Raw genomic sequence first — 10,717 nt, 5'->3', positions numbered from 1 at the left:
CACAGTGATGGGGGGCTGCAGCTTGGGGGTGTCCCGCTCCCCTGCCCTGGCGGCTATGGGTGCCCGGCCCCCCGCGGCTGTCCATCCCCATGGTGCGTCACCACTGCCACACCGAGCTCTCCACGTGCCTTTATTGCACAGGGGCCGTGGTGCCCCACAGTCGGGCCCCCACGCGGGGCTGTGGTGGGGAGGGGGGACACCCTGGGGCCAGGCCCCCTCCTCATGCGTGCCCAGGCCCTCGTGTCCCCGAGGGGTGGCAGGGAAGCAGGGTGGGCACAGGCCCTGCCGCCTCCTCCTCCACGGAGGTGCCCAGGTCTCCCGGACACAGAATGGCCCCGGCGATGGCGGGACAGACACAGAACGGCCTCAGAGATGGTGGGACGGCAGCTCCTCCTCCGCCCCATGGCGCTCACAGCCACCGCAGCGAGAAGCCCTGGCTGAGGCCGAGGCCGAGGTCACTCACGGTGAGGACCTGCATGGTGAGAGGAGATGTGCATCAGGACGCAGACATGGCCAGGAATGAGCATCCTTCGCTCTACCCGGCTCTGCTGGGATCCTCCCAGTGCTTCTTGCACCGGCTTCCCATCACCATGAAGCGCCCAGGAGCCCACAGCGCTCCCCGAGGCTGCCCAGCCCTCTGCTCCCGCCGCCGCGAGGGCTGGGATGGAGAGCATGGGCCATACCTGGTTGTCCAGGTAGGAGAAGGGCTTCTCCTGCCCGTTGAGCAGGACTTTGCTGGGAGGCTCCCGAACGCCAAAGATGCTCAGCGTGTCAATGGTGACGTGCGTGGCCTCTGCACTGGTATGGAGGACGGTGGAGTAGAAGACGTTCTGGGGAGGAGGTGAAGATGTGAGCGTGAGGAGGTCCAGTGTCCCCGGCCGGGGCTCATCCCGTGCCATGGGAATCACAGAAGGACATCAGCCCCGCTGCCCACCCAGCCTGGCCCTACCCGCGTAACGTTGAACACGAGGTAGGAGTAGCTGCCCCGCTCAAAGGTGTCCAGGCTCTCGCCGTCGTCCCAGAAGAGGTCACCCCAGGCGGCGCGACTCTGGGACAAGGCCACAATCAGGCGGAGGGGGTTCCCTCGGCTCTCCTGGCTGGTGATCCCAGGTTTCTGGAGTCCAAAGAAACAAGTGCTGTACAGCTGGCAAACGCACAGGAGAAGCCCTGGGAGGGGCCAAGTGGTGAGATAGAGAAGTGTAGGTGCTAGGTGGGACATGGTATCCCTGGTCTGGTCTTCACTGTGGGGGACAAGACATCCCACATCCACATCATCCATATGGAGACCAGGGCTGGGCTGGGCAGGAGGAGCCTCACCTGGGTGGGCAGGATGGCCCCCTCCCGGACGTGCAGGTTGAGGTGGTCCAGGGGGGCCGGCATCTTCAGCATCTCCCCGCTGCTGTTCACAGATGTGCCCTGCGCGGGGAGCAGGAGACATGGGCATGGTGAGGGGTTTGGGGTGCTCAGGCACTCCTAGCCCCACCACACAAGCACCATGTCTCACTGAAGATGCTTGAACCCTTCTGCAGCCCCCCAGAGTGGTAGGTCCTTCCAATACCTCCCACACCCCCTTTCCCCCATCCTCTCTTCCTTTGGATGTTGTCTGGGCTAAAACACTGTTGTGTGTCCCCAGTCCCCCAGGCTCCCTGCAGGTGTTCGATGTCCAGCCTAAGATCTCATCCTTGCGTGCTCGGCCCGTGGGGCTGCTCACCCTGTAGAAGTCATACCACACGCCTCGCGGGAAATAGCCCACAACTGAGTCCGCTCCAGGCTCCAGCACCGGCGTCACCAGCAGGCTCTGTCCCCACAGGAACTGCCTGTCCATCCCGTACGTGGCCACATCCTGGGGGAACCTGGAGTGGGATGGGGATGCTGCTCGGATCAGATGCTTCTCCAACTGCGCTGCAATCCATGTCTCCTCCGAAATGCCCAGCAAAGGCAGCCTCGCATTGGCTCTTGTCTGGGCCATGCCCTCATGTCTGCAACCGCAGCAGCCAGGACCTGGCTGTGTGCCCTGGGGCAGCAATGGGGCAGGGACACAGACCATCCCATTGGTCTGGGAGGTGGCAACCATCGGCTTGTGAGATGGTGCTAGTGGCTTGGCTAGGACAGGAACCAACCCACAGACACAGGGAGCACCTGGGCCCCCCACATGCCCCAACGCTTACTCAAAGAACAGAGGCCGGGCGACGGTGTCTCCTTGCAGATGGGCCCGGTGGAAAAGCGTGTAGAGGAAGGGGAGCAGGGAGTAGCGCGTCAGCAGCACGTCCTTCATGGCCGTCCGTGCCGCAGGGCTGAACACGGTCGGGTCTTGGGCCTGCGGGAGACACCGGGAATCAACGGCTATCCAGCTGCCACCTCCCCTTCCCGCCCTGGGACAGACACGCTCCCCTCCACCTTCTCGTTCTGGGTGTTGTGGTTTCGGGCGAAGGGGTAGAAGGCGCCGAGCTGCATCCAGCGGGTGCACAGCTCCTCCGAGGTGCTGCCCGAGAAGCCGCAGATGTCCGCCCCGACCAGCGGGATCCCGAAGAGGCTGAAGCTCAGCAGCCCTACACACACGCAGGCAGGGGTGCCCAGCAGGTTAGAGGGAGTTTTGGGGTCTCTCTGCCCCCATCTCCCAGGCAGGGGACATCTCCAGATGCTGGAGTGTCTGCCCAGGATGAGCTGAAGGTGCTGGGTTCTGCTGGGCTGTGCCCTGGGGGAGGGCGGTGTTGTGACACCGTGCACCCACCTGGGATGGAGTAATACATGTCCTTCCACTGGCTCTGGTTGTCCCCCAGCCAGTGGCCCGAGTAGCGGCCCTGGCTGGGGAAGGTGGAGCGAGAGATGACGAGCGGGCGCTTCCCTCGGATCTGGATCAAGGCTCTGGAAGACAAGGAGAAGACAAGGAGCTGAGAGCAGATCCTAGTGGCTTGCCTCACCCCTCAAAGGTGAGGGACAGCTCTGCCTCCTGCCAACCCCACCACGACCTTCCGACCCATCCTGCAGGCTGGGAGCAGCTGCAACATCTCCCCTTCACCTCAGGTGCTCCAATCCATCCGTTTTCATATAGACTGGGCTATGATGGCCCCTGAGCAGCAGGATCTGCCCCCATCCCAGCTTCAGAGTTGGGACATGGGCATTCGAGCAGGGCGTGTGTGTACCTTGCCGTCGCCTTGGCTTCCATCAGCCCGTAGAGGTTGTGGAGGTTGTAGTGCACCGAGGCGCTCTGCTTCGCCGAGGCACAAACCGTCTTCGCATAGAGGGAATCCCCCAGCACAGCTGCCATGAGGGAGAGACACCCTTGACAAGATGTCCTATGTGGCAGGGGAGACGGAGACGACACCGGTGCATGCAGGCCCCCCATGCTTGCTAGCCCCGGGCAGAGTGATCCCTTGTGCAAATGCTGATTTAAGAGCTAAGAACCAGATAGGAGCATGCAGATGTCTCAGAAGGTGTATGGTGCCTGGCTTTAAAAATTGAACCCACATGCACCCCACAGACACCAAAAATGTGGGGCAGAATGGAAAACACACTGGAGAAAGGCAAGCCCCTGTGAGACCATGAGCACAGCACACTTGTATATGGATACCTGTGCACACAGGAGTAGTTGGCATGTTCAGGGTGTAAAATGTAGACATAAAGTCTCTTGAAAAAAAGCTGTTCCTCATAGCACTCAGCTCCTGGCTCTTTCAGAGCATGGTTTATGTGCCAACACAGCCTTTATTTTGTCTCCCTCCTTACCTGGTGTGTATGGTGGGCTATCGAGGTCTCCTGGGGGACAACCTTCTTCAGAGCCATCCATGAAGTTGGATGGCTCATTCATGTCCTAATGAAGAAAATTAAGAAAGTTTTGAGGGTTAGCAGACACTGCTTGGTCCCTTCCAGCCCTAAAGATGTCACAACCCAAATTCACCTCGATGCTGCATTTCCTGCCTGAACCACTAGTGTTTGCAACCTATCCCACCTGTAAAAAGCTAGTGGTATCTTTGACACCCATCTACATGATTCCTCAGCAGGAAACAGCTGAGCTCCTCTTTGCCCAATGTGCATGCAGGTAAGTGTGTTCATGATGGGGGTATCCTTTCAGCACCCACAAGAAATGAAATTGCTAAATGGAATGAATCTGGAGAACCTACATTGAGGGGACAGACGATCTTCCAGGGGCAGGTAAAGAAACACTTGCTGGCTGCAAGTTGAGCTCCATGCAGTGAGCTCCCAGCTGAGGGCAACGCACAGAGGGAAGGACAGACTTACGATCCAAAGCCCATCGAAGGGCACCTGGGCATGGAAACGCTGCAGGTTCTCCAGCCACCACTGATGGGTGTCCTGGTTGGAGAAGTCTGGGAAGGCGGTGAAGCCAGGCCACACCTGCAGAGAGGCCAGAAAGCAGCCCGCTCAATGCACAGACATCTCCTGGGGCACTGCCATGGGGACAGAGTGCACACAGGAGGCCAGTCCAGCTGCAGGAGGAGCAGTCCTTCCTCCCTTGGCCCTACCACACGTGCAGGGTTGCAGGTGAGCTGAAGGATCAGGGAGCAAAACAGGCAACAGAAACAGCAGATCGGGCCTGACTGCTTCGAGCTCCCCATTCTACTGCAGCACCGGGAATGTCACCGTGCTGGGGTGCCCTCAGTGTCCCTTGGAGGCATTCCCTGTGCTGCAGAGGGATGGACAGAGGTGTGGACAGTGAGTACTCACTCGGGATCACGTAGGAAGCCTGCAGCTCAACAAGCCAACTCTCCTGGGATGTTTTTTTCAGTGCCTTCCACTTGCATAATCACTTACACAATCTAACCTGGTGCTGCACTGGGAGTCAGCAAAAAGCTGCGATTTCCCTGTGCCTTGCCTCACTCCAGGAATTTTAGCTTCAAAGCCAATTAATTTTCCCCAGTGTTTCTCAGTCTCTGTTAAAAGTCATGAGACAGCAAGAGAGAGCTGGGAAGAGCAAAGAGCTTAGATGATGGGGCAGCCTGGAGAGGCCTCGCTGTGAGTTTGGAGTAGGTGGGAGCAGGTCCTGAGGCACTTGTCCATCACAGAGAACCTCTCCTCACCCCAGAAACAGGAAGGGAGAGAAATCAGATGATCGGCCGCAGTCAGCACTGGGCTCTGATCCGTTACGCTCATATGACTTCCACGGGTCCCTGCAGACTCCGCTGGGGCAGGAATAGACTGTGGAGTGGCCAAAAGGAGAAACAGGCACCCAAGCTAATGAAAGCTGAGAGTGCTCAGGACAGAGCCAGACTCTATAATTGGCCCAGAGAGGTCCCTCAACCACTTGGCATAATGCAACCTCTTGCATTAAGGAAGAAAACCCAGCCCTGCTAATGCCAAACCCTGACAGGGCTGGGATTTCCCTCAGCTGTTCCTAAGCAGAGATCTTCTTACCTGTCCTATTAGTGGCTGCCCTTGGGTGGTGTTTATGAACAGTCCCTGTCTCAAGCCTTCGTCAAAAGGCCAGTAGGAGCCGTGAGGGTTGGTGCTGCTAATGCCAGGATCCTGAAAACAAATTAGGAAGATAATGACTTCCCCGATAAGTTTTGGCTCCTTCCCCCAGCAATACCAGAGTGATTCAGAGAAGATGAGCAAGTTAGGGTCAGCAGGAGCTCACACACAGCTCCTGTTTTGACCAAGAGGAACAGAAACTTGCTTCAAGTCTTCCAGGCATACTTTCTAAAATGTCACTTCTGCAAGTACCAAGGACAAGGGGGGGACAAATAGAAGAAACCATGCACTTGTGCAAGAAATGTCAAGTAACAGTAATGCTTGAAGACAGCCGGTCAAGTAGACCTAGGGAACCCAATCTTTCCTGCCCCAAGAGCCTTTTCCACTCCGGGAAGCCATGGTCTTCACTGCCTCAAGCAAGTACAACCCACATCCCATTTACAAACACAGGAAGAAACGGGAGATCCCAGCTGGGTCACAAGATCCCCACAGCTGTGGGGAAATGGAGATTCCCGAGTCAGAGCGAAGAGCCTGACCCACAGTCCTGTCTGTCTGTTACCAAAATCATGACGTAGCGCTGGCCGTGTTTGTGCAGGTCTGCCACCAGCGACGGGAGCGAGGCAAACTTCTCGGGATCGAAGGTGAAGTCCCGGTATCCGTCCATATAATCAATGTCGTTCCACTGCGCATCCTGCGGGAAAGAGAAGGTCAGAAACACACGTGTGGAGCCCCAGCTTTCCAGCCACGTGCCTTGATTTTACCTGTGGGATCTGGTAATTCCTCATGGCTTTCACAGTCTGCCAGGTTTCATTGCTCGACCCGTAGCCCCAGCGGCAGAGATGGAAACCCAGTGCCCAGAGGGGCGGCATGGCTGGGAAACCTGGAGAAAGACAGAGGCACCCAAGGGAGGCCAAGACAGGAGCAATGTTGTGAAAGGATGGAAAGGGGGAAAGAGTGGCAGCCGTTGGCATCAGATGTTCTGGCAGGGTTTGGGGCGAGATGGGCTGAAGGTGGCAAGGGGAGGTGATGATGGGTTGGGATGGGAGAAAGGAAGGAAGCAGGATGGTCACCCACCTATGACCTGCTGGTACTGCTGGATGACCATGTTGGGATCAGGCCCCAGGAAGATGTAAAAATCCAAAATGCCCCCAATGGTCCTCCAGGTCAGAGCTGGGGCCGGCTGCAGAGCCACCTCTTTAACAGAGGAGAGAAAAAGACATTGAGACCCAGGGGAGCAACAGCACCAAGGGGAGCCCTGGGTACAGGCTGGGAGCAGACAGTCCCAGATAAAGTCAGTCATTGACAGGAGGCAAGGAGAAACACTGAAACAAGAGTCTTAGGACTCTTCTGATGCTGAATGGGTATCTGGAGGCTTAAATCACTGCAGTCTGTGAATACCTCTATTTATACAGCTAGGAAATTATTTTAAATCGTTGTTCTATATGTGGAAAGCTCTACCATCCTCACAGCTTCCACTTAAAGGCCATGCTTGTTCTTTGCTTTCCTTTGCACCCTCCCCTAAAGCCTCTCCTAAACACAGACCAAAGAGAGAGATACTTGTATGGGAGCACACACGGGACCGGGCGCTTTCCTGGGAAGGGCTTTTCACACGAACGAGCCCTCAGACCTCAGCTAGAGCCACCGACTGTCCCAGGGACAAGTCCTCGGGAGACTCAGGGCACTGAAACGAAGCCCAGCTGGGGCAGAGCTGGGTGCAAGCAGACCCCAGTGACCACAGGAGGAACGTGAGCCCATGGGTGCCCTCCCTGAGCCGGCAGGAGCTGCTCGGTCCCGTGCAGGGCACAGCGGGGACCAGCTTTCGAGGCCGCTGTCCCCGCGCGCAGCAGGACCGAGGCACGACGCGGCGCTTTGAGGCTCGGCTGTGTCGGGAGGGCAGGGAACAAGCAGAGACCGGCACGCGAGGTGCTTTTCTGACAGCAATTCGGCAGCTGGGCATGTGGTTAAACTGCTCAGCAGTTGCTAAAGAGCCTCACTTTAGCCAGGAAACAGATGGCCAAGCTCAATAATGGAGCCATGAAACCACATTTTTTTTCCTTTTATGGCTTCCTCTTGCCCCATGTTGCTGAACCAAGGAGCCCAAAGCACTTACCCATCGCATTGCTGTTGAGGAGGAAAACCCCATGGGCATCTCCACCCCGCTCCATCACCAGGTAGAAGGGGTGAGCTCCGTAGAGGTTGAACGACTCCTGCAAACAGTGGCGGGTTGAGGGAGCAGCTCCTGATGCCCACAGGCTGCGTGGAGCCCTCCCGCCTGGGCGGTCCGTGCTCAGGGGCTGCTGCTGAGCTGTGCTGGATGGGAGAGAAACCTCCTGCCCGAAAGCAGCTTCGCTGCAACCTGCTGTGCAAACGACAGGGTGGAGCGGGAGATGCTCGGGGCCTTGGGAGCACTGAGCATTTTGCAACGGCTCTGAAGTTCTTCCCCTGCACGTACCTCCCCGCCAGCCCCGGCGCAGCCCAGCGGCCTCCCCTTGATGCTGGATCCACAAGGGTGGCCGTAAGAGGCCTGGGCAATGCTGCAGCATCCATGCAACACAGCCCGGAGTTGCAGCAGCCTGGGACAAGTGGTCACACCAGCCCCAGGCCGCTGCAGAGCCCCAGCACCGTTTTCCCAAGGCTTATCCCATGCACTCGATAGCTCCAGCCCCATTCTCGCCCTGTGTCCATCCGTAGAGGAGGGAAGTACCATGGGAGGGACGTCCCGGGCCCACAGCGTCAGGGTGACCCAGTCGAGGCTGTGCAGCAGGCTGGTGCGATGCTCCCCCAGCCCGTAGAGGAACGGCGACGGCAGGGCCGTGGAAATCTGCAGGAACTGGTCGGCAAAGATCAAGGGAGCCACCGTGGTGTTGAGCCTGGCAGTGACACAGGGAAAAGGAATGGAGAGAGGACACCGGGTGGAGTTCATCCATTCTCCCGTTGCCTCCAGGAGCAGATTTATGGCCAGCAAAAGCAGCCTGTTTCCCGCTGGCAGCCCTGCTCTGCCCAAGGCAGGTGGGGAATGGATGGGCACGTGGGTCTGGCTCAGTGCAAGGCACACCCTGACCCCAAAAGCCAGCCTGACCCGCGTGGCATGGCCTCGCTGTGGCACCACAAGCTTCCCCCATGGTCACTGTATGAAGGCAATATGTGGTGAAGCTTCTCAGCCTGTTGCACTGATAAATGGTTTCTAAGGAACAGACCACAGGCCATAGCAAACTGAGGGTGAGAAGAGGAAAGGAGCGTGATCCTACACGGCTGCCAAAACACCCTGCCCATAGACCAAGAGGCCATAGACAGAACTGGCTGGGCACGTGGTGGGGATGAAGCTAAGATGTGACTGTAGCAGTCAGCAAAGATAAATGCAGCCCCTTTCCCCCCAAAAAGCACCAGGGCCCAGCGTTTGCTGCAGTTTTGTCCAAGAGAAAAGCAAATCTGCAGCGCTTGGGCAACCTGGAGCCACGTGTCTCTTGTTGGTGACCACCACGCTCAGGGACCTGCACACGTGGGGTTTGCCCCATCCCCGAGCGTTGCCCTGGCCTGTTTCCCTCCCATGCTAAGGGCAGCACGTGGGAGTTGATGTGGGGAGGGAACAGGGTCTGCCAAGGGCTCCCAGGTGCCAAGCAGGCTCCTCACAGCACGGTGCCCGTCGCCCGTCGCCGCAGCAGCACCCCGAAGGGCTCCCGGGAGAGCTCCACGCTGTAGATGGGATTTTCAGCTCTCTTCGTGGCCTGGGGAACCTCGAGGGGAACCTCGTACCGCGGGCTGGCAGCATCAGTGATCTGCAGGAGGGCGGGAATGTGCTTTGAGGACCCGCAGCGCGGGCGGGCGAGGACAGCGAGCCACGTGCAGGCAGGAGCAGCTCACCTTGATGTGCAGCCGCGTGTCCGTCTCGTAGCGCACGTCCAGGTGCAGCGTGCCCACGTCGCGGGGGTAATAGGCCTTCTGGGCACGCACGAGCAGCCCCGTCATGCCCAGCGCCGTCTGGTTGAGGCTCTGCAGCGCGTAGCTGGGGAAGTCGCTGGGGTAGAAGCACCAGGGCGCCCCGCGCGCGGCGCCCTGCACAAAGCAGCACCCGCGGCTCTCGCAGAGCTCCTGCGTGACCACGACGTGCCGCTCCGGGTAGCAGTCGAAGCGCTGGCTCTGGGGCACCGCCAGGCACTTGGGGGGCGGCGGGGGCAGGTGCCAGCCACGGGACACCTGCCGCAGCACCCACACGGTGACGGCGCTCAGCAGCACGGCGGCCACCAGCAGCCCGCTGCCCACCCAGCACGGTGCCAGCCTGCCGCGGCCGGCCGCCCGCGGCGCGGCGCCCTCCTCCTCGAGCCGGCAGCCCGGCGGCGGTGCCGCCGTCCTCAGCTTCTGGTAGGACTTCATCTTCCTGGCGCTGCGGGACGGAGGCGGCGGTGAGGGGGAGATGCCGGCGGAGAGGCTCGCGCCGCAACGCAGCCCCCTTGCCGGCTGCGCCCCCACGCACGCCGCAGACTCTTGGCGTTGGAGATGGATCCGCCAGCCCCCCCGGAGCAGCCTTGGACACATGGAATTTACGGGCTGCGGAGCTTCCAGAAGCTGCGAGCAGAGCCGAGCGCCCCGGTGCCCATTGCAGGGCTGCAGCTCAGCGTGCTGAGCATCCTCCGCTCTCGCTCCGACCCCAACATCTCAGCGCAGGGTGACGGGATGACAGGGAGCTGCCGCCAGCCGCTGCCTCCCACCAGTGCAATAGGGTTTTAGAAAGCTCTGACCCCCAAACCCCGCCGACTCCCGCAGTGAAGCAGCCCCTCCGCAGCTCCTTGCTGGCTGCAAGCAGCACCGGGTGGCACAACTTTCCTTCCTCCGCCTCCTGCCCAGCCTGCGGACCCCCCGACCCACCTGCCCTGCAGCCCGCACGCCGCACGAGCCCAGCAGAGCGGGGCTGCGGGAAAAGCAGCTTTTATGGGCAGTCAACACCCCCGCCGGCGGCCCCGGCACCAAAATGGCTCAGTCTGGCTGGGCCTGGCTGCGAAACCACCCGCTCCGCGGCAGCCCTTGCCCCATGCAGAGCACCAGCCTTATGCAAGCGATGCGTGTCCCGCTGGCAGGCAGGAGCTGCCCCCGCTCGCACGCGGGGCCGGGCAGCGAGCACCGTCCCATGCCGCAGGGCACGCCGGCCCCGCGCGCCGCCAGCGCCAGCCCAGCCGCGAGGCCACCTGCGGCGGGGACGCTCGGGGAGCAGCCTTGCGAGCAGCGACGGGGGGACCGGGGGACCCCCGAGCCGGCCCCGGGGAGGCGTCACGGCCCCGGTGCCCCCCTGCCCGGCGGC

General features: G+C 60.1%; 1 protein-coding gene across 1 annotated transcript; it reads right to left on the bottom strand.

The window, feature by feature from the left end:
* Positions 1 to 238: 238 nt before the first annotated feature.
* On the bottom strand, positions 239 to 9,795 carry LOC112960030 (lysosomal alpha-glucosidase-like). The gene is made up of 19 exons (XM_026054199.1): positions 9,286 to 9,795; positions 9,055 to 9,200; positions 8,129 to 8,294; positions 7,535 to 7,631; positions 6,499 to 6,618; positions 6,186 to 6,304; positions 5,984 to 6,115; positions 5,368 to 5,478; positions 4,237 to 4,350; positions 3,724 to 3,808; positions 3,144 to 3,261; positions 2,732 to 2,865; positions 2,398 to 2,549; positions 2,169 to 2,317; positions 1,712 to 1,853; positions 1,318 to 1,416; positions 950 to 1,114; positions 684 to 830; positions 239 to 472 (listed from the first exon to the last, which is right to left on the bottom strand). Exons 1-19 carry the CDS (start codon positions 9,793 to 9,795, stop codon positions 410 to 412), a joined length of 2,769 nt encoding a protein of 922 aa, XP_025909984.1. The 3' UTR covers positions 239 to 409.
* Between the last annotated feature and the right edge of the window lie 922 nt (positions 9,796 to 10,717).

The sequence above is a fragment of the Nothoprocta perdicaria genome, unplaced genomic scaffold (assembly GCF_003342845.1).
Source record: "Nothoprocta perdicaria isolate Ctin4 unplaced genomic scaffold, notPer1 scaffold_12, whole genome shotgun sequence".
Lineage (NCBI taxonomy): Eukaryota > Metazoa > Chordata > Aves > Tinamiformes > Tinamidae > Nothoprocta > Nothoprocta perdicaria.
Note: the sequence above shows the minus strand (reverse complement) of the source record. Positions and strands in the feature narration are given on the sequence as shown.